The following is a 23,147-nucleotide window of genomic DNA, read 5'->3' as shown; positions in this document are numbered from 1 at the left end:
CAAAGCATCCGATAATAACGCAGGATGGCTTTTTGGAGAGCTACTAGGCTCTTGCGTCGGCGTTGTCAGTCAGAAGCGGTGGTCGAGAGTTCGCTCACCCTTTGAACACCACTTTACGCGGCCAGCATCTCTCCAAAGGTCATTGCTTTTTCTCAACGAAGCAAGGGTGTTCTTACAATCGATGAACAAGGATAATGAGAGTAACATCATTAACGTAGCAGATGACCTGAAATTTTGTCCTTTCTTTATGGTCGCAAGCATCTTCTTTGGTCCTTTGTCGGCAGCCCAGCGGCATGAGATCTACATGATTGGACCTCTGAGAGAAGCACTATTTAGGGACGCATTTAGCGGCGGTATCAATCGATACGCCTTTGCTAAATATCTACCTGGTTCGGCACTGCCAAAACTTCGAGAGTTTCAGCGCCGTTGGGAAGACTTCGTCAAGAGGTCGCGCGACGAGGCTACCCTTGACAGTGGAGGCGCCATTGTATCCCTTTGGGAGGCGGTAGAGCGTAGAGAGATATCCAAAGAAGAGGTTTGTTGAAGAATCTCCATTCCTCCAGCCATCTCCGAACGCATCTAACGAGAAGCAGCTTCTTCAAACCTTGGATGAGTCTTTATTTGCTAATCTAGATGTCACTGCACACGCATTATCTTGGAACATGCTCAGGATTGCTCATCATACCAGTATTCAAAATGATGTGCGACAAGAAATCAGGACAAATTCTCACTCAGAGGAAAAATACGAGCAGTATCTCCGCCAGGATAACACTCTCTTGGCTGCTTGCATCCTAGAATCCTCCCGGCTGCACCCAATTCTCCGTAAGCGGGCAGTTCTACTCGACTTTGTGTATTCTGCTGATAGTTTTGGTAGCGTTTTCGAACCCTGAGTCAGCGCTGACCGATAAAACTGTCGGCGATTTTAAGATTTTACGCAATGTATGGCCTCCACGAATATTCACTGAGACACATGAACACCGAACTAATCGCACCAGACCGATGTTATAGTAGATTCGTACGCTATCAATGTAGACAACGCCTACTGGGAGGACTCTACAGTGTTCAAACCTCGCAGGCACCTCGGCCAAAGAGATCAATCGCGGCGATATAACATGTGGCGTTTCGGATTTGGTCCTCGGCAGTGCCTGGGGAAGAATGTGGCCGACATTATTCTCCGGACAATTATTGCGGAAATGGTGCGTTGTTATCAGCTTGATATTATGGGTAAAGATGGAATTGATGGCATTGAACTGCAAGCCGACAGCTGGATCGGCTTGCCTGATGGCATGGTAAAACTCACTCCGCACACAGAATAGTTTCTTTCTCTATAATAGGCATCTCTACACTTAATGAATTGAAACGAGTTCGAATCTGGAAATACAATCTGTAGGCAGGATAAATGTACAAGGGCAGCTCAAATACACGCCGACGGACAAATCTACCCACGTATTCCTCTCCACCAATTAGCACATGCTGTAGCCCAGCTTTGGACACTCAAGTCAGTGGTAAATACTGATTTGAATCCAACTGCTTCTTCAATTCGCCGCAATCCCTTTAGTAACTCGTCTTCTGGAATCGCAAAAGTTAGCCGGAACCAGCCCGGCTGGGGCTCAGAGTAATCCGCGCCACTGCCAACAAACACTCCAAGCTGAGAACATCGCTGAACGAGAGCCTCTTCGTCATCAAAAGTAACGCATTCCGCTGATAATCTTAGCCAGATGTATAATCCAGCTACTGGGTTGTAATATTCCAGTTGGTGAAACTCAGCAAACTGAATAGCTAATTGAGCAGCTCGACATAGTCTCTTTGTGTTGAGGTCCACGATCTTCTTCATTTCCGTTGTGTTGGAAAGCATTGGTGAGATCATGACGGTGGCAGCATTGCAAAGCTTTGCATTGTTCAAAATGGCCTGCGACATTCGCAACGCCTCATTCGCCTGGCTGACGAGACACCCCTAGAACGGTATATCGATTAGAAGGGCAAATGATTTGCGCATGAGAAAATGTTACACCTACGAGTCTAATGCCACTGCAGCCAAAATCCTTGCTAATGCTGTAAAGGACATGAACTCTGGACCTTTCAACGCACAGGGCGTCCAGGTTTCTTGACAAGACTGAAGTAAATTCTGTCTCTGGAGATTTGAATACTCCCTTGCATCTTACCGACGAGTCGCCTCCGTCTCCAAATGTTGAGAGCGCATAGATCTCATCAGAAATAAAGTGCAAATCGGCCTCTTGGCAATATTGTAGCAAGCCATCTATCGCCTCAGTAGGGCAAATATGCCCGTGGGGGTTGTGGGGATTGCAGAACAGTATTCCTCGAACCTTGCATGAAGCATTTTGTGCTGCTGATCTATAGGCTTGGACTATATCGCTTGCGTATTGAGATCGTTCAAAGGGAACATAAACTGGTATCAATTGAACAGAATTTCTCAAAACCGCCGATACTTGGAAGCTTCCTACTCAGTTATGTGAGTTCACTCAGTTATTCAATGCATTACCGTAGACGCAAATATTTACTCACCCCACATAGGAGCTGTTACAAGAAGGCCATCGCCAGCGTCGCATATATCGTTAATCAGCGTATCTAAGACTGCGCTACAGCCAGTTCCGGTAACAATATGTTCCGGTCGTATCGGGACCATGGGCGAGAAGAAATGGTTGAAAAATGTTGAGAGACTCTCTAGAAGTTCGGGAGTTCCTCCTAGACCATTGGCATATGAAAGGTGTTCTTCTTTTAATGCTTGGGCGCAGTTTCTTTTGAGTATGGACAATATTTCAGGCCGTATAAGCCAATTCTCAGCAGTGGCCATATCGATGATCGAGACATTTTTTGACCCCTGCCGTGCTAGCGGGCGTTTGAACTGCTCTCGAAACCAAGCGTTGTTCTCGATTGCTCGCCGCGATAACATGATTCCTATTCAGCAATGAGCAACGGTGGTTTGTAAAAGTTTGCTGATAAGCTATTGGGGTATTCAGGTAAACCGAGGATTCTAGGTAAGAAAGAACAATAAAAATTGGCTTTCACCAATTTACGGTATTATTCGAGATGGATAGACTAGTTGCTACACGCTGGAACCTTTTCTGCCATCTGGTTTTGCATGCCCTGGGATAGTCGGAACCCGGTTAGGTGGCACAGCTCGGTAACCGAATTGAGTTGGAAGAACATGAGAGATTCCCACTGAGTGAATGCAAGCGCAGACCAAATGATTATCAATAATTGTATCTTTTATTTAGGGAATTGATTCAAAGCTAGATTTCTCCTCAATTGGCTTTTTGGCATAGCAAGATCATTGCTCTACATCCATTAGACTACTATCTTAACAGTCAAAGACAGCGCCATGGCTAGCGAGGCTAAATCCGGTGAAACGTCTGCTCAAGATGCGGCAAGAAAAGCATACATCTTGCCTAACAATCGACAAGAAATTGATCGAATGAAGAACCAGCATGAATGGATAAAAGGCGCATTTGGTGGCTTAATTAAAGCTCCGATTGACTATCAACGAAAGAATCAGAAGATTTTAGATTCTGCAACTGCTGATGGTAATACTAAGTCTATCAATCATCCATCTCTCAGATCATGTGTGTACTGACTTTGTGTGAGGTACCTGGCTATGCGATGTTAGCTCACTATTTCCGCCCGAGACGGAGCTCGTAGGATTCGATATTGCGTCAGTCTTGGACAGTCTGTATAGATTGAGATTCTATTAACATGTTCTATCGCAGGCCAGAGTTATACCCGCCATCGGAAAGTCTTCCATCAAATGTCAGCTTAACCCTCGGCGATTTATCCCAAGAACTCCCTTCTCAGTGGACTATGTATTTTGACCTCGTCCATCAACGGTTTATCTTCCCAAGTTTCTCAATCGCCGCTATCGAGAAATCCATCGACAGATTAGCCAAATGTGTGAAGCCGGGAGGCTGGATCCAATTTGTTGAACCAGCCGCAAACGAGAATGTCTCCGGTCCAAGCCCTTCAGCTTTCGCAACGTTGCACCAAATTGCCGATTTATTTATGCAATGTCCAAATCCTAAGGCAGTTGTCCTGTCACAACTAACAAAACTCGGGTTCATTAATATCAACATCCAAACGCTGGATATCGTCATTGGAAAATTCCAAGACAATCGCGAGTTGGATGTTCGTGGGCGAAAAAACATGCGCGCAGCTTATAACAACATGTACACAATGACCAGGCAAGTTTGTTTTCGAGTATTGACTGTGCAGTCATCCGCTAATCGTTCTCACCTTAGCCCTGAAAGCCTGAACATGTCTACAAAGGATTGGGAGGATTTACCTACCCGATTTAATAAAGATTTGGAGACTTATCGAACCGCTATCAGACACCATGTTATTTGGGCGCAGCGACCGGAGTAGATGGACATCAAGACTTTTCTCTCAGAGCGCGTCCAAAGGATGGGCGCTGGGTTTATTTTGTCGGTAGTAACACTTGTGGTATAGACGCATCTTTGAGTAACTCACGGCTTTAACAAAACGGCTAGCGATTGAAATACTAGAACAGCACTGATCTATATTCTCATTAAACCTCTTATCGCCCTGCATTATACGTTGCTCAAACTTGATTCAAGGGCTGTTATAGACTTCCACGGCAGCCTTGGCCGTCGACGTAGCACTCGCGGGATTGGTACCAGTTACCACGCGGCCATCGACGATGTGCAAGTCAGCCCAAACGTTATCGGGACGCTTGTCTGTTATTTCAATTTCCGTGTTATTCATGTTTGCTCACTCATAAGAGGCGAATGCAATACACCCACACGTAGCACCGAGAGCCGCTGCATGCTCCTCCACGAGGGGCTTGCCCCAGCTCTTAATCTCCGGCATGATCTTCAAGACATATTCTCCCTCGTTGGTAAATCCAGTGATGGTTCTACCGCCAATAATGGGCTTTCCAGTGGCCTTGTCCTTGATGTTGGCGAAAATGGTGGGACCGTGGCAAACGGCAGACACAACTCCACCGTTTGCCCAGATATCCTCGGCGATTTTTTGCAGACCAGTAGCAGTTGGGTAGTCAATGGGAGCAGAGTGACCAGCCGAAGCGAAAAAGATTCCGTAGTTATTGCCATCAAGCCCAGAAGGGGTCGGCGTGTTATTGAGTTTCTACCGGAACTCGCTTTGCAGGTCATCGTATATCTCCTTGTCGGAGCCATTTAGGAAATCGGACTGCAGTGACAGCCAATCCGGTGTGTACTTGCCAGTCTCTGAAACCGAGTCAACTTCAAAGCCGGCATCACGGAACACTCGAAATGGGTGAAGAACCTCCGAGATGAAGACACCGGTTGTCTCTTTGCCATTGAAGAGGTCAGCCTTGGCTGAAGTGACGGTAATGACAGCGCGCTTTGGGAGAGGAGCCATTTTATTCGTATTATCTTTTCGTGATTCCTGGTAGAAGATGCTCAGACGGTATGAGAAGTGGTCTTGGAAAGTTATCCTTCAATTGCTGATTTTGAAGGCGTGTTGTGAAGATTGAGTATGTGAATGATGGAAGTGATTCTTTCTTCTCTTGTTCTGCCGACCAGTTTGATCCTTATATAGTGATTTCGAGTAGTTTCCTCATGATTCTTCAGAATACGTCATTTCATCTCTTGTTTGGCCACCTCTTCGCCGGTGGGCCGGCTAGTGGTGGCAACGACTGTAGTTTGTCCGGCAACAGAGGGCCACTTTGAGCTGTATCCTGTGGGGACGGCGCAGTTGACATCAACTTCGTCAAGCAGTTTCTGGAAGGACTTTATTCCTGTTGGGGTGTAGTGGGTGCTATTTGGAGTAACAGCCCGCAGAAGTAGTATGAAAAGGTTGTCTACCGTGATGCATCTTAGAATATTCGAGCTTTGGCTTCGGCTTGTCTCAATGTAATAACATCATGCTTGCTAGTAAGACTTTGCTTGGCTTTGGAGAAAATTAATACTACTACATTTATTGGCTCGAACTCCTCTTCATCAACGTCTTCACTCGGATCAAAATGGGTGGACATACGGCGGAAGCTTGTAACACTTGGTTCGTCTATTCAACTCTCGTAACATACACTATCTTGGCCGTCTGGGCTCATATGGATGTGGCTGAGAGTCGTAGCCGACACTGATGAAGCCTGACTCGAAATACTATGATCGGTTTCTTCCTGCTTTCTTCTCGCCTCCTTTTCCAGCAGTATGCCGAGCTTACGACATCAGCCCAAAGAAACTTCTAAGCTTCAGGCACTGGTGCTTCTAAGAAGTTCAAGCTGAAATCCACTTTCAAAGGATAGAATACGACAAAGGTGCCCGAGTTGGCATTTATTATCCAGGGACTTCATACATCTACATCCAAAAAATGTTCCCATGTTAGTGCGTCTTGCATACCCTCATATACGGATTTGGTTGCATTAACCTCTGATTAGTTTCATTAGCTTACCCAATCAACTTCAGCTTTGCTGGCAGTTTACAGTAGAAGAGAGGTATTCCAGTTTCACTGCATTGTATACGTCGAGTCTGCCGGTTACAAGCAGCACCGCAGAGTCTCTATAGCATGTCTGTTAGAACTAATACAGCCAAGTCGGTACCTGCCCGAGGAGCGGTAGATAGAAGCTCACGCAGCGATGGGAATTGCGAGTTGAGAGGCAAGTCAAACAGAAACACAGACCCAAGTAGGTGTACTTGATAAAATATCTGGGTCAAATTTTTAGAAGCAAGATATCAATTACTTGGCAGTCATTTGTCCTGGTTACTTTGACTCTTTTCTTGCATTTCGCCTCAGCCTGGAGTCCCCGTAACTTAGCTCGCTAAGCTTTGCAATTGTCGCTTGGATCGCTATGGAAGAGTGGCATCTACTGGCTGAATAAAGCTAGGTCTTCTTCTTATAGAAATCAAGACGGAAATCCCAAGGGGACGTTCTCGATTCAGAATGATGAGCTAGAGAAATTTGGAATCACCCGGAATCTCTCGGACAAGTCGTTCCATCTAGGTTATGAATACATTTCTCGTCTCTTCTACACACATTATTTAGAATGTTTCGCAAACTGTTAGATATTAGGCTCTCAGAGAAGTCAAAGCAAGATTCAACGCGCTGGAAATTAGCCCGATTGGTACCTGAACGTTAAATTTTTACTAGCTACTTATTCTCTCTTTTATGTTCATATTATCACTAATTCGGTGTTTGCATCCCTTGCATCGTTTCCTTGGCTGATTGGCGGGAATATTATTTTCTCATCACTCCGCTGTGGCGACCATACGATATACCTAAGGTACTAAGCTATTGCCATGCGGGACGTGGGAATGTACTGTACAGTTATCCCTGTCCACATACAAAATGCCCCTCGAGTGCATGGGAACGGATGTGACTGGTATATCGTAGTAATATTAGACGGTCGACAGGGGCGACTGACTCCTAGAAATATCGAGAAAAATAAGTATCTGCGTCGATTGATAATTGTTGACAACTACATCTTATAACTTTCCATTGCAGATTGAACACTTGTATCTATGCAAACGTATGCTGGCGTTCGTATATAGGTCAGACCCTTTGTTCGTATACTTACATGGTCATCAATTTTACGCAATGTGAACCATGATGAGTCAATTGACATGGTAACCTTGTGAAAGTCGATGTTTTCAAAGATGAGCAGAGATTTTGTCCAAGTTCCTATAAGAGCAAACGCAAGGAAAGTTCTAGATGTGATTTCACCGCATAATGGTAAGATACATTTGATAGGTTTCCATACCTAGAATCTAAGTCGCAAAGGCTAAGAAACAGGTAGTCGTCGGTATGAAGTACTCACTTTTAGTACACCCTAGATACTTGTTAGATGCACTGATGTGCATGACAATTACGAGCACATGCTGAATTGTGTAGATAGGAAAACACCACCAAGACATCTAATGGTTAGAAAACATACGAGTACGCTCCTCCAGGAGATTGGCATTTAGATTTTCCGTATTTCGTGTCATTAGCGTAAATGACATGCTTTACGCAGAGGTAGTTTCCGTTAGTAAGTGCTTACAGAGTATTTCGTACGCGCATAAGCCCTAATTCGAGCCTCAACCCGCCGTACTTGGGAAATGGCCTGTCCACGCAGTGTAATCATGCAGATGATCATTCGAAGGGTCAGGTCATAAGGGGATGCTGAAATGTCTTCGTCACATGTGAACAAGCCCAGCAGAACGTGCAGTGGAGGATGTTAATGTGGCTGAATCCATTGGAAGCAGGGGAACTCCTTTCCAGGTTGGAGTTTTATGACATTGCAAAGTCCTATGTTGGTTTTACAAACTAGAACATTGATTACCGATTGAGGCGAAAAATGACATATAGAGGGGAAATTGATTTCGCCAAGTATGAATGGCCATAGAACTTATCAATAAATAGTGATCAGACGATCTGGAGATTGCATATTTATTAAACAACCCAGAGATTGAGGTCTTGTTTCCGATCGGATGTTGTCACAATCTGCTCTGTCAAATGCTTCAAATGAACCGTGGAGTGCGGGAATCAATGCAAGAGTTACGCGCCTAAAGTACATAGTAAACTGAACCTCAATTACTTATGCGCGTGTACTTGCATAAAAGAAATCGCGCAGAATGATATAGAGTAAAATTATTAGATGCTTTCAACATACATCGATCTCTAATACGGAAGTTGTATATAAAGGTCATTCATTGTATCTGAGGGGCATGTTGCATTGTGATCAGCCCTAATTATCCCGTCATCGGGCTAAACAGCCTCTTTGAGTGAGTTTCATCCGAGATCGGAGTGAAACTATTGGCTATTGACTTCTGTTGATACAGTATAGGCAAATGCGGTGAAACTCTTTAAAGTAAGAGCCCGACACAATAATATTCTCTGTAATAAGTAAGGACTAATGTTCGTTGAATATTTTGTTTCCTTGTGTGCAGAGTTGAGATTTTATGGAGGCATACGAATCCCTACCCCTCCACCCTCTTCCATGAACCAATGTGTTTCCAATTGGAATACGCAGCTTTCGTATACCGCGTCGTTCAACCAACACTCGATGATTGTTGGCTGTTGAATGGTAATTCGCAGCGCTAACTCCGAGTTAGGATTATGAACCTCACATTTGTCATCTATGAATCCCTTCGAATTTGTCATCTCGCAAATGCTACTGTAACATCGAACATGGATAAGAGATAGTATTTATTTCAAGAGTTCCATATCATAATAATCTCTTTAGCGCAATAAAAATACAACTGTGAGTGATTTTCCCCAACAAGTTCATCCAGGTCGAAAATGAGCCAAACTATTGTTCTTATTACTGGCGGAAACCGGGGGCTTGGCCTTGGGTTAGTTGAGACCTTTCTGCAGCAGCCGAACCATGTAAGGATTGTTATGGCATTCTATCTTGTAAACGCATATCGGTTAACGAGTAAAATAGACTGTTATTTCCGCCAACCGGGACCCCAATCATCCAACTTCCAAAGCACTTGCCGACTTGCCCAAGGCTGAAGGCAGCAGTCTCGTTGTCTCAAAATACGATGCTGGGGTTGAGCAGGACGCTTTTGACCTCGTGAAGGATCTGAAAGGCGAGCATGGAATCAACCATCTTGATATTGTTGTCGCCAATGCCGCCATCGCAAAGTCTTATCCACTCGTGAAGGATGTCCGGCGAGCTGATATCCAAGAACATCTCGACATAAATACCTTTGGTGTATTATTTTTATACCAGGCCACAAGGGATTTTTTGCAAAACTCAACTAAAAAGCCTGTATTCGTCACTATTAGTTCTGGGGCCGGTTCACTTGGGTAAGTCATGAGTATTCTATACGACTTGAACTCAAGGAGATTAACAATAATATTGTAGACGACAGCCGACGATGCCAAATGCTGCGTATGGGCCATCAAAAGTTCTAGTAAACTTTTATGGAGTTAAAATTAATTCCGAAGACGAATGGCTCACTGCTTTTGTCTTGGAACCTGGCTTCGTTCAGACGGATATGGGAAACTTTGCAGCGGACCTTTTTGGTATTGGCAAGGCTCCTCTTAAAATAGAAGAGTCTGTGGGGGGCTTATTTAAAGTCATTACAACGGCAACCAAGGAGACACATGGTGGCAAGGTTGTGTTGTACACTGGTGATATTCTGAGCTATTGATCATACTTTGACTCGAAGAGATAGACTTGTGTTGCATGATTCAAGCAACGTCTATGAGATATTAAAAACTCAAGGGTTTTTTTGAAGAGGTGGCATACAAATTTTAGACATGTATGATGTGTGATGAAGTTAAAAAGTAATTCGATATACACGCTATGCTTGAGTGATTTACGACTCCATTCACCATGTTGTTAAGATGCAGAGAATAACAACTCCAATCTCATCCTTTCCGTTACTTATTGACCAGTGGATTCTTCTGCAAGAGAGCATCATAGAAGCCCTCTTTCTTAATTGTTTTTGAGGATCCCCACCGTTCCATGATGGGCTGTTTCCCAACGTTTTGCCGATTCCATCAACTTTTTGACAACATGCCACTGTTGGCCCACGAAGAGGACTAGTGTTATACGGGGTTTTTATTCTCCAGGCAATGTATAAAGTAGCTTACGTCTAAATGATCGGCGTCTGTTAAACCTGATTTTTTAATTGTAGAACAGAGTTTTCCAACATCACTAAAATGTGGTTACCCCTAGAGTCATAAAGGCTCCAGGTCAGCTGCTGCGAGGTGCGTACTACTCACGATTGAGAGAGTTATCAAAAAAGAATTTGCCCATTAAAGCGTTAGATATAATTTAATCTTTGTCATAAAGCTTGGGGTCCGAATTCTGGTTATTAGTTATTTTACCTTTGTGACCTTGGGCTCCTCTCCGCCAATACCACGCCTGACAGGCCGATCCCGATATCAGAAGAGAAGAGTTTTATACCTACTAAATAATGACGTTTGTTCAGTAATGACAAAGCTATGGGTTAGACTTTATCCACTTAGTGTTTTGAGTTACAACCTTCAGCAAAATTGACGAAGAACCTTTGGGGGTTACATAAAAGCCATCACTTTTGGGGGCCAGATCTATGTTCATTACACCGTAACTTGATTTCTAGGGCTACATATAAGAGCCTTACGTCAGGGTAGATTTTGATGGGCAAATTAGCAACAGAGGCTCCCAGTTGATCTTTGCCGCAGGGATTCACTAATCTTGGTATCACAACTCGCTTCCAGGAACAAGGTATTGGAGAAGCAACTGTAACAGGGATTTTTCTTCATCTGAGTAAGCTTACAATGAGTATTTATGAATACGTAATAGCGATGTTTCCAAGACGAAATATTGCGGGTGAAAGCTTCTTCTTGGAAGCGCCACCTACAGGGGCAACGTTGAGTAAAGCCTCCATCAACTTGTCGGAAAAAGGGGGAAAGATAAGTTGTATCGTATTAAGATGATTGCGGGTCCTCCATGGAGCATTATGAAAACGATCACATCATCTCTCCATACCCAAGTTGTTTAGCTGCTGCGCGGACAATTATCCGCACGGGGACGGCGCACATCGTACCGGATAAAGGACACGTCGGTGGTTGAGACTGCCGAGGATCATCTTCGTTGTAGCTAAGGTATCTCCTTCGTCTTACATAGGACTCAATGCAGATATGATTCTTTTGCCCGAGTCGTAGCTGTGGGTACAAAAGCTGCATCACACATATTCATATTACACCAAAACATTTATGTATGTTCCGGTAAGTCTCCCCCAGAAGGAGACTAGGGCTTGAGACAAAGTTGGCACGGCTATTTACCTATGATAGGTGATAGCAATTGGTAAGAGAGGGTCCTGGGGTAGCAATTCTCTAGCATGAAGCTCCCCAAATTCCTCAGGTGCCAGTAAACTAGTCTCACATGCCTCGACATAGTTTTCAATGCGCACCAGATTATCTCTCGTCAAAGATAAGAACTGTGCCATTGAAAAGGAACATCGATATGCCTTGAGGAAGCTTTGGGAGTACGAATATATAGCTGCTCAAACCAGCACCAATGAAGGCGCAGAACACAATGGGTGGCTTCAAAGATGAGAGATAGTGTAATACCAACTATGATGTTGCGTGACTTCACTTTGCCGTCATAGTGAGCAAGATTACAGTGTTCTCTGAGTGGAAACAAGGAAGGGCATCCTCGTTAGATTCACGCGGCCATATGTACTTTGAAAAGACACAAACGTTTGCGCATTCAGAATGAAGTAATCAAAGCAACAAGTGTAACCATAGCCTTTAAATATTGTAGACATCTCATCTCCAGCCATTGTACTCACTGTCAGGGTATTTACCGTGTCACCCAACCTCTCATTTACGGACAATCGAGCTCTTGCCTGCCCCTGTAGCCAGGTACTCTCCTCGTGAGATGACTCATCTATTTTGTCCCCAACAGCGGTGTAAATCTGCCCCCATGTAATTTCCTCTTTAAGGTGAAATCTATTACACACCATCGTGGAGAACCTGTTCAGCAGCTTTCGTGGCCGCCATGCATTGGAGATGCGCCTTCTGTTCGACGTGCAGGCGTCTGAGCCCACCCCTGTCCTCCGTTCCCTAAGAGGTACATATGATAGCCCTAATACGTCCTTCTAGGTAGTAAATACGCCCGGATATAAGGAGGGCAATGGTGTTTAACAACACTACATTAGTAACACTGAGTTGTCCAATTGTTGAGAGTGGTCGAATTCAACGTGTGGGGTTGCTGATAATTAGGTATTGACAAACGGCCCAAAATATCCCGGTTTATCGATCTGACGTGCATAGCCCAACCCAGATAGCGGTCCGCATTGACAGCAAGGGACCGGAGCTTCTTACAGGCCGGGATTACGAAGTGCAGGAAAGAATGGAATGTTTCCATCATTGTTACCGCGCGATACTTTGAGCATACGAGGATCCACGTGAGGTAGATGCTTCTACAACGGAAGAACAGCCATAGAATACAAATAGCGGCAGGGATTTTCCTGTCAATTATTTACATATAGCATTCAACCCAATGCTCCAAATATCTCACTGCATTACTACATTACAAGCTGAGCCGTGAAATAGTCGCCATAATGTCTATACGAGAGGACCCGCAAGCACGTCGCCGTTTGCAGAATCGCATGGCACAACGCCGTTTCCGATCCCGCCAGAGTACGTGCAACTCTCACAATGAAGCGCCTTTTATTGCCTTTCCAGTACCTTACCAACTCTAGAAAACCAAGAGCAACGAGATGCTATCGAACCGGCCTCTCAGCTGCAATGTGCCGCAGCCTCGTTGTATTCTGAGTCTATAGATATAGAAAGTCTCCCGGAGGACTTTTCAAGCACAACAAACATAGCACACGAGGTATCATCGCTACGCGGCAGCTACTCTGCGTCTTTGAGCTGCGTAGGAGGGATTCAGGAGAGTTTTTCGCTATTTGATAGCAATAACAGGCGTGACGATTTCGTCGGCTCGGATGCAAACAGAAATTGTATGCCATACACGATGTCAGAGCTGATACCGATTACGATTTCGACCTCTCCCAGCAACTCGTCCCCCCTCAATATTCTGGAACCAGGCAGGATCCGACATCGAAATTCATCACCAGCCCACTCGGACAGCATCCATTTCTCGTCTGAGGACCACTTGTTGGAATCCGCAATCCCCGCAACCAGCGATCTGGTGAAGACATCTAACTTTGGATCACCAGATCTATCAAGTGCAGATGCTAGCCCAAGGGCCAGTGATGCGTGTGCTATGGGCGATCCCGGCTGGCTTAGCGCTCTGCACATGGCAGCGAGGCGGGGCCATGGAGGGATCGTACAGCTGTGTAAGTGGCCCCTCGAGATAGATCGAAGTAACCCGCAGTTGCAACTGTGCGGGCTTGTTGTTTTCTCACAATACATTTACCCGTTCAGCCTGCTACGAACCAGTTGGAGAAGGCCAGAATAACGCTAACGATGGGTAATAGTGCTGCAGAATTGCATGGATACTAATGGGCCAGATAGTGATGGCCTGACACCTCTGATGCATGCGGTTGCAGGCGGTCATGAGGAAGTTGTTGGCCTGCTGCTGGGCCATGGGGCTCGGCTTGGGGACAGAGACAACCGACGCCGGTCGGTTTTGCACTGGGCTGTGCTTACATACCGAGAGGCTGTACTTCGACTGCTACTCAAACATGCCGCCACCGACGATCCTCTTTTGATTGACTCCTACGATGAATCTGGCTGTACTCCCTTGCACGCGGCCATAGACTCCGGATTCGAGACCGGCGTCAGCATATTAATGGAATTCGGCGTCAACATCCACTCCAGGGCGAGGAAGCCTTGAAGCCTCCAGGAGATGGCTTAGCCAATCAGCGGCTCAATCAGCAAAACGAAACGAAGCTGGACTGCTCCAAATGAATCCATCACCGCGACATCTTTGTCCGAATCCCCGTTATCGCTACCATGATTTGCCCTTCTTTCATTCACTCACCCCTTGCCGCCTCTCACCCCACGCTGCACAAAGAGAGAGGCCAAAAAGCTCTCTCACATTGTTTGGAAAAGCGGCTACTGAATGAAGCAACTCCGCATCAGCTCCTTCAGGCAGCGGTGCGAGGCACAAATCGAGATGAATCTCCGCGCTGGTTCAAGGCGAGTCTTATCGCCGAGACACCGGCGATAGTGGGGCCTGTTGTCGGATCTCCGGATTGTGGGGCTTCCGGCCCCTGGACATACATGTACCTTATTTACAGGTACGGCCGAGTCATGAGGGCAAACCGGGATCTACGCTTGATGCAGTGTCTAGTGTCGGGTGTGGGCTGATACTACTAGCAAGCAATCAGAAGCACTTGGACCGGATATGGCTTCCGAATAAGCGGTGGTAGTGCCGATGTTTACACCTTACAAGCATCTTAAAGGTTAATTAGGTACAAGTCGCCATTCATACCATGACCTACGGATCGCCTCTTTTAGTATAGGAATAAAGGTCGCAAGACTTAAGTATATAGAGATTAGCAGGTTTCTCGCAAATATACCAATTTATACCTAAGAACACGATATTACCAGCGGGAAAGCCTATGTCTGGCCATTAAACGGCCATATAGTTAAGTACTTGTGTTCTACACCTTTGAATAGTGTTTCTCTTTTGTCATAATTAACTAGCTTATCTTATTATTTGTGAGAGAAGGTACTTGTGTTGATTATCTCCAGTTATATTGCTTTTACCCAGTGAACTGCAACACTAACGTTTATGATGGTTGTGGGGTGTATGTGCCGGCACTAGCAACGGCACCCGGCAAAGGGAGGAGAGTTGGACATTCCGCTCATCTAAGCAGCAACAAGGGGACTAAACTGCTTGGGCGTGGAGGGAGAACAACGCGAGTAAAGAGGGGATCTGAAAAATAAGAACCCTTACAGTGGGGGTTCATGCATGATTACCGAGGCTAATGCGTGCTTACTCTACCTCACCACGATACGAGTATACCTAATAGTAGCCTACGTTCACGACATTCGCCGGCTCGGCCCGTGTCCGTTTCTTAGTGCGCGAGTTTGAGTAAAATCACATGTGGGATTGATTAAGTCGTTTGTCAAAAGAACTGCCACATGTGATACGATACTTGATAGTCACCCAATGCTTTGTAATTGGGACTGGCAGATTGGAGGGCATGTGCAGAATGCTGAAGCGATCAAATGTCGTCAAGAGAGCGGGAATTCCTACTTCAAGCTAACAAAACCCGATATAACTGTGATTAAGGTCAGTAAAATCTTGCCTCTCTTTCTATTTGCCACGCCTTAACGGCTCTCTCTTCCACACCGGGCTTGCCAGGGTTAAATGGCAGTTTTGACCTATGCTTAACTCCCCTACTCGCCGCCAATGTCTGCCACGTTTTTGATCAGCCCTACGCTGCTGATTAAATATTACGATGAGGCTAGAGAGGTGTTTCTATAAATAGTCATTGACCATAGGTTAGCCTCTAGTTGGGTACTATGGCCTACTCAACAAACCCCTGCCAAGTTCTCACATGATGTCCCCGGCGAGAGAAGCCCCCAGTCTATCTCACGTCATGCATCCTGTCACCCTAGCTTGACAGGACCTTTGAGGGGCAGGTTTATGCAACAGCCGCTGTTGCAACCTTCTCCAATGCCAATCTTCGAGGGGTGCGTCTAATCGTCCCGACCGGAATGGCCGTTCGGATATGCAAGTCAGACAAGATGAACCCCAAAGTCAGTCCACAAGAATCGGGGGTATGCGGCTCTGTTATATAAAAGCGGATTTCATAACCACGATGCAGTGTGTCAAATAGCCCACTCTCGGGACAAAGTATACCGACTCCGAGCGGGGCTATTCTCACGGTCCGTCTCATCATATCTCATCATGTACTCGTATCTGTATGTCATATCACGGTGCAACTCGGAGTCAGTAAAGCGGAGATGGCATGCCCAGGTGATTGGTTTTACGAGAGGCGGGAACTAGACAGCCGTCGCAATCGGTGAGTTTCGAGAGCGATCCAGAAGGTTAGCGTTATTACAATCAGAAGCCCCCGATCACCCAGGCGCAGTCTATTTAGCACTCGGAAAGATAACCTAGCTCGGATATGGTGACTTCCTATAGGTGGGCTATTTCTGGGCAGAAATATTGCATCATCTAGATGACCATCTCCATAAAGCAAGCAGTGACCAAGTAGCCATGGCGCTACGATAACATTAGGATCAAAGATGATAACTCTTCGCTTTAGGCTTGAATCCAGTTGAATCAACACAATTGCAATTGACGATAGACAGGTAGATATACAGTCCGAGGATCCATTGGCATACTCGAAGAAGAGCACTTTCGTCTCTCCCCTTTTTTTCTCTGAAGCGTTGTAGATCTCTAGGTTAAAGAAGAGGCGAGTTCACAGATCATCTCGTAATCTAGTCCTTTTTTTTCATTTGGCTGTATGTGCATAAGAGGATGTCATCATCGAATGATGTCTCGCCAGAACGGCCAGTTTGAACAACGTGCTCGCGAAAATTATCCAACGCGGCTCAAGTGGTGGGGTCCTGCATTTAATGAAGCACGAGGATGACAATTGTACCATCTGGGCTAATCTCGGTCTATATCCCCGTTGGCTCCACCCTTCGTAAGCCAACTGTTCGGCGTCCCTCACAAAAGAGTACAGAATGCGTGGCAATGTACAAGTGTGGAAGTGGCAAATCTAGACTTTAACAGTAAACAGGTATCTAGGACTGCCTGTGAGCGACTGGTCATTTTCGCTTAGTTTTCCTCGCGAGTCAGTAATGTTGCATTAGCAAGCATGGTGAGCATCAATATTGAATAGCAACCTATTCTTCGAAAAGTAAAAAGTAAAGCCGGGATAACGGCGAGCGTGTGGCTTGAATCTCGTGATGGACTACCTCACATACCGGACAGTTCCTATTTACTGCTTCATTCTCGCAGCGCTACAGTAATTTAACCAGCCTCAGCGAATCAGTGTATATTCAATTGTATATCTACTTTGAGGGATTCGGCCTCAAACTCATCAAAGTGACTCAAATAAGCATCAGTGATAGAACAATACAATAAGAATTGCTGTATTTTCATCAAGGTATACATCATTTAAAGTCGTTCTGAATCGCAGGATTAAAATCACCTTGTTGGCTCCATGTACCATTGAAATGATGTGCCCAAATCTGACCAGTTGCCAATATTGTTATGGCAAGGTATTCATAATCATGCTCATTGTTGTGCTTAATTCATTGTCGTCTCTCAACGAAGTACAATACCTGTTTTTTTTTGGTGACATCACTCTCTAAAAACAGACATCGCAATGCTTCAATACCTGATCCCTATCATCCCGCGTCAAGATCAATCTCTTTTTCGAGTCTGCATATCTGAATTACGGATATAATTATTCTGTAATGATGAAGCAACCGCTTTACACCAGCATTTCCATTCAGCGTTCCGTAATCCCTATAAGTGCTCATGAGGGAGTAATCTGTGTTCCGCTTCTCGAAAGCCAAATAGTTAGTTTATACCAATCTCGCTGACGAGAATAGGCACAAAGCCTGCTTTCGAACCGAGACAAGCATTCCAAGCTGTCTTCAATAAACTTAGTTGATCTCTTCTTGTTCACGGAGGAGACTCTGTTAAGGCTTATGAAAGTGAGAACGATAGCTTACTTTGACAGCATCACGGTGCATGCAGTGATCGAAAAGATTTGCTATTTATATCTTCAATGCAGAGGATCAATAACAAAGTTATTGTTGATAGCAAAGTATCGATCGATTTCTTTGTATGCCTTGTTGGAGTGAAGAATCTACGATTTCTGCCCTCAGCACGGTGGCTTGGAGCGAGAACAGCTTTGACATCATTTTCTTCAGCTGTCTCCAGCCTCACAGTTCCTCCATTTCCCCCCCTCTATTCTTCAATAACTGTGTGAAATAAACAGTTGTGTCAAAAATGATCGGTTTTCATAAGTCATGGGGGTGACTCAATGTGGTCTTTCTACAACTAGGAGCATAAGGATGAAATTTAACGAAGATTGTTCATAACCAAGAATTTCCCAATGAGATGCTACATCAAGGCAGAAGTTGTGATTTGCATACAGGGAAGGTAATAGCGAGATAATGAAGCCAGAGAGAGCTTTAACCATGGCCCATGAACAGACTCAGAGCAGCGGTCCAAAGTACTAGTTCATCACTTCCTGGCAAGTCTTTCATGTTTTCAGTAGCGAACCATTGCATACAGCCTCGTATACGCTTGCATAACGGCGATGATGAGATACCAGTATGGAAATAGTTCACGTAAAAGCTAATCAGAACTAAATTTGAGTGAAGATTCATTAATTATTGTACAGAGATTTCGATTTCACGCTTACTTTGAATAGAAATGTAAGGCAATAGAAGTTTTTCATCCTTTTATTTAGCTGCATCAATGACTCGGGGAGAGCTTTTGGGATTGGAACTCTGACAGTTACACTTGACCGCTAATCAAAAAATCGTACCTAAAGAACGAAAATAGGCTACACGCTGATGAGTATTAGTTGCTTCTTATTTTGCCTTTGAATGACGGGTTCCATGTTGATGGCCTCTTGTTAGGCCTAGGCGATGCGATTCACCTCTGAGCTGCTACTCTATCATGTACTAAGAAGAAATAAGAGAAAAAGCACAGACTTCGGACGCTAGATACGCAAAACAGCTTCAAATAGGCACAAATACATACAGCCGATCCGACGTTTCAAAGACAGGCTGCACGAAATCATGAACACAAGATTGAGTGCTCACTGGCTTGTCTTGTAAACCTCGCGAAAGCCACGAGACCCCGTGCAAGTCTATCTACAGAAAACCACTTTGACCAAGCAGACGCAAAAGCCACACCTTATGATAGATGGTCTCAAGCACATCGAAAGGCTAACTGTATACAGGTGTTGCGCTGTGGTTGACAGTTGCCCAGCTCTTCTGTCTAAGTCAGAACCTTCAAGTTACTAGTTGCGCGTCTTTCTTAGGTGCCAATGGACCCTCTGTGGCATCTGTCTGAACTAGAGTTGCCGTCTCTCCGAGCTCCGTCGCAAAAAACTTGTTTATTTCCGTCCTCATGCTGCGCCAAGCAAGGATACAGGCCGGTCTAGCGCCATGGGGGTAAGATTATGGTGGCAGAAGGGCATCCTCAAGTTAGCTAACCTGTTCAGGTATATCAAGGGGGAGTTGTTTGTCTCTGCTTCCACAATCAACGACATTTCAACAATCCGAGCTGTAACTTGGGCGGAAGGCAAAAGATTCGCATTCGCAAAAGCTCTCTTAACGTGGTATACAGACTAACCGCGTGCAACAGTGGCCACGATGGCTTCTTCGTCCGCTCTACTCCCTGTCGAGCCACAATCGCTAGTCTTGACAGCTAAGCCGCGTGGGCGTCGCAGCAGAGGCTGTATTACCTGCCGGCAGCGAAAGGTGAAATGCGGTAAGATGAAGAATCTTCACCCTTTTGTTGAACCCGGCTTTGGAACCCTCACCTAACCTGCTTACTCCATGGTTTAAAAGACGAGAGGCTCCCTCATTGTCTTCGATGCTTAAACAGTTCGCGCAATTGCTTGGGATACGGGAACCCTCAAGTCTTTATTAATCAAGTGCTGGCGGCAACACCGTCCGCAAAGACGGAAGAGAAGAACCCAGTGTACTCCATGAAAATAGTGACTAAATTCTCCACCGCTGGTGTAAACTTTCCCTTGACAGTGTCCCCTGATGTTGGGGGGCAAGATGTCGTCATCTCTCATCTAATAAACAAGTTCCCCTTCGATTTTGCATGGCGGCTTCCACCAGGAGCAAAAGGCTCGCCCTTGTCTGCCGTATTCACGAGCTCAAACAGACGCTCGACCGCCTACGTCTCTGGGATATGTCTGGCCCAGGCGTTCTATGCTCGGGCCCACAAACGGCATGATCTGATGGCACATGCAACAGTCCTGTACAGCCGCTCGTTACAGCGTCTCCGCCAAGGCCTACAGGTATTGGACAGGAGTACATCTACAGCATCCATGTACTCGAACTTGTGGAGTTCATTTCTCCTCTGCCTTTACGAGATCGTATCCGGCGTTAGCTCGGCCGGGTGGCTAGAACACTGTCATGGCATAACCGCTCTTGTATGTAGGCTGTCAAGATTGATGAAATCGGCCAATTTATGGTGAAGCTAACAGGCTGTTCAAGATTCAAATGCTAGGGCCACATGCGTTCCAGGAGCTCGGCGCAAATCTCATGTTGGAGACGTACCGAGGGTTAATTGTGGGCGTCCCACACTCTGTTCCTTCGTGGCGTCTTGATGGAGTTAACTCGTTTATTTGTACAGATTGTGAATTTTCTCATGGAACGAAAGCGCTGCTTCCTTGAGGCTCCTGGTTGGAAGACAGTCCCCTGGACCATCAAGAGGAAGTCACTAGGTTCGCAGCTCCAGGATCTTTTCTGTGACGTCCCAGGGCTTATGGAGGAGATGGATGAGATTATGCAACAAGCAGCACCATGTCACGAGATTGACAGTATGGAAGAAAACCTACGTGAGAAGGTGTCAATTCTAATGAAGCAAACATGGCAGCTCCGTTGGCAGTGGGAGGCTGCGAACGCTAACGCATGCAATGAAGTATCATCCGCAGAATATGGCTCAGGCTCATCAAGAGACAGGAGGCCCTCGCCCTTTCCAACTGTTCTTCACTTCCAGAGCATGGACCGAGCCATTGATATTGCCTTTTTCAATACCATTCAACTGCTTCTCGATACCCTGTTGGATCCCTTGGGGCCTAGACCAAGGCCGTTGTTGAGCTCATCGCAACCGCCCACGGGACCCTTTACGAACCCCTTGCTTCTTCCAGGTCAGGGGAGCAGAGAGGATCATGCTCTTGAAATCTGCCGAATCGTCGATTTCATGTCTCATTGCAAACATGATAGCCTAGGAATGTTTATGCTCATGTTTCCTTTGTATGTGGCGCGCTTATGTTTGGTTCAGCGTCCGGATGTTAGTGCTTGGATAACGAATATTTTGAGTACATTAGTTCGCGAGAAGGGATTTAATATTGGGGGACACCTATCGAAAGAAAAATAATGTTGATTTGACACTGGCAAAGAAAAATGTTATGGATGGATTCGTTTTCACCGTTTTCTTCTCTCTTCTTTTTCTTTTTAAGAAACAAAGCCAAAAAAAAGTCCAAAAAAAAGAAGAAGAAGAAAAGAAACAGTGAAAACAATTCTATCCATGACATCTTTCTTTGCCAGTGTCAAATTAACATTGCTTTTTTAAGAAGAAAGTCTCAATAGGGAATGATGTAGGTATCCAATTTAATGAACGACGTTATGATCTATGGTATCTATAAAACTCAAGTCGTAAAGCGAACAAATAGGAAGAGAGATGGAAACATGAACGCTCTCGTACAGTGAAGAATCAGATGTCTTTGCCCTTGGGGACAACCACAAGAAAGTTAATCCTTCTGATGCTCCTCTCTTCTCTGTCCTTCTTTTGGTGATTTTTTCCCGCCTTCTGCATCTCCTTCTCGTATTTCTGATGCGCCCTGTATCTGCGCTCTTCAAGCCGTTCCAGATCTCTGTTTGCTCGGCGATTGTCGACATCAATGCCCTTCTTTTTCTCATTGTATCGCTCCATAGAACTCTCATACTTTTCGAGTGCTTTCTGGGTAGCTTTATCGTGTTTCTCGTTTACCTTGACTCTCTTTTTGAGCATAGACTTCTCTGCAGACTTTCGTTCCGCCTCGCTAACGTACACATCCACCTTGCTCAGGACGTTGGATGGATTAGCAACCGGCGGGAGCTCTTCGATTTCAAGGGGTGAGATCCATGGGTCAAGAGCCCTCAGGCGGCGCTCTTGTGCACTGATGGTCTTGAGCTCGTTGGCCTCCGCCAGGCTTTGGAGAGATTCTAGAATAGGCGACTTTTTGTCCACGTCTCCCTTTTGGTTCAAGATTGGCATGTTGGTGAGCTTTGCGACAGTCTTCAGCTTGACAATCTGCACTTCCAGACCTCTAGGATTGAAGAGTTCCTTGTTTGCTTGGCGAATGACGACCTCGGATCGAATCTTTGACATGGCATAAGTCCCAACCATGGCACTAAGACCAGCAGCCGCAGAAACAATCTGGGCAGTTGGTTCAGGCACGTATCCAACAATATCTGAAGCAGCTCCGAGGAGGCGCAGCGGCGGGCTCTGGACAATGTTGCGATTGAGTTGGTCTACAAACTCCAAAAACTCGACTTTCGAAATGCTCAAATTGGCCAGTGCGGGCGGGTAGGCTCGTAAAAACGCAGATCCCACGTCTGCGTTTGTGGAGGGAATTGCGATGATTCTTTTAGCACTGCTGATGCTGGCCGAGCTTTCCAGAGTCAGGGCTTGCTGTTGTTTGACTAAGAGGTTTTCATATGGCGGCGGCTCAGAGTCCGAAGAGCTTCGTGCGTATGCGTATTGTGATGATCCCTCAAGCTCGGCAATGGTTTCTCGGCGGGTCTCATATGAGAGATCTTGTTTAACATTGACAGTCGAAATACCCATGGCTGAAACTGTAATTGCCTGAAAATGATAAGGTAGAGTTGTAAGCCAGTTTGTGTGGAATTAAATGGTCTGATCTTTGATGTTGATGCTGGACGCTGATAGTGATGAGCCTGAAGAGAAACAGTTCATGATCTGGTCAAGCCTCTCCCTTTAAATCCTTCAAACTCATCATCAATGCCCTTGCTTATCCTGTATTCTGACTCTACAAATAGATGCATGAAGGAACCAACATATCCTCTCAGCCTTG

At 45.5% G+C, this 23,147-nt stretch overlaps 5 protein-coding genes across 5 annotated transcripts; 3 read left to right on the top strand and 2 right to left on the bottom strand.

Moving 5' to 3' along the window:
• Positions 1-181: 181 nt before the first annotated feature.
• On the top strand, positions 182-1,316 carry Triagg1_7499 (uncharacterized protein; the record flags this gene model as incomplete). Its single annotated transcript, XM_062902242.1, has 4 exons — positions 182-535; positions 594-822; positions 875-939; positions 996-1,316. The coding sequence occupies 4 exons, from the start codon at positions 182-184 to the stop codon at positions 1,314-1,316; spliced, it is 969 nt and encodes a 322-aa protein (XP_062753556.1).
• A 3,265-nt stretch (positions 1,317-4,581) lies between these two features.
• Positions 4,582-5,370, bottom strand: Triagg1_7498 (uncharacterized protein; the record flags this gene model as incomplete). Its single annotated transcript, XM_062902241.1, has 3 exons — positions 4,582-4,706; positions 4,773-5,115; positions 5,224-5,370. The coding sequence occupies 3 exons, from the start codon at positions 5,368-5,370 to the stop codon at positions 4,582-4,584; spliced, it is 615 nt and encodes a 204-aa protein (XP_062753555.1).
• Positions 5,371-9,228: 3,858 nt separating this feature from the next.
• Positions 9,229-10,088, top strand: Triagg1_7497 (uncharacterized protein; the record flags this gene model as incomplete). The annotated part of the gene is made up of 3 exons (XM_062902238.1): positions 9,229-9,315; positions 9,374-9,741; positions 9,800-10,088. 3 exons carry the CDS (start codon positions 9,229-9,231, stop codon positions 10,086-10,088), a joined length of 744 nt encoding a protein of 247 aa, XP_062753554.1.
• Positions 10,089-13,408: 3,320 nt separating this feature from the next.
• Triagg1_7496 (uncharacterized protein) lies at positions 13,409-14,233 on the top strand (the record flags this gene model as incomplete). Its single annotated transcript, XM_062902237.1, has 2 exons — positions 13,409-13,733; positions 13,875-14,233. The coding sequence occupies 2 exons, from the start codon at positions 13,409-13,411 to the stop codon at positions 14,231-14,233; spliced, it is 684 nt and encodes a 227-aa protein (XP_062753553.1).
• A 7,551-nt stretch (positions 14,234-21,784) lies between these two features.
• Triagg1_7495 (uncharacterized protein) lies at positions 21,785-22,900 on the bottom strand (the record flags this gene model as incomplete). Its single annotated transcript, XM_062902236.1, has 1 exon — positions 21,785-22,900. The coding sequence occupies one exon, from the start codon at positions 22,898-22,900 to the stop codon at positions 21,785-21,787; it is 1,116 nt and encodes a 371-aa protein (XP_062753552.1).
• Positions 22,901-23,147: the final 247 nt, after the last annotated feature.

The sequence above is a fragment of the Trichoderma aggressivum genome (genome assembly GCF_033847375.1).
Source record: "Trichoderma aggressivum f. europaeum strain CBS 100526 chromosome Unknown scaffold_033, whole genome shotgun sequence".
NCBI classification, from domain to species: domain Eukaryota; kingdom Fungi; phylum Ascomycota; class Sordariomycetes; order Hypocreales; family Hypocreaceae; genus Trichoderma; species Trichoderma aggressivum.
Note: the sequence above shows the minus strand (reverse complement) of the source record. Positions and strands in the feature narration are given on the sequence as shown.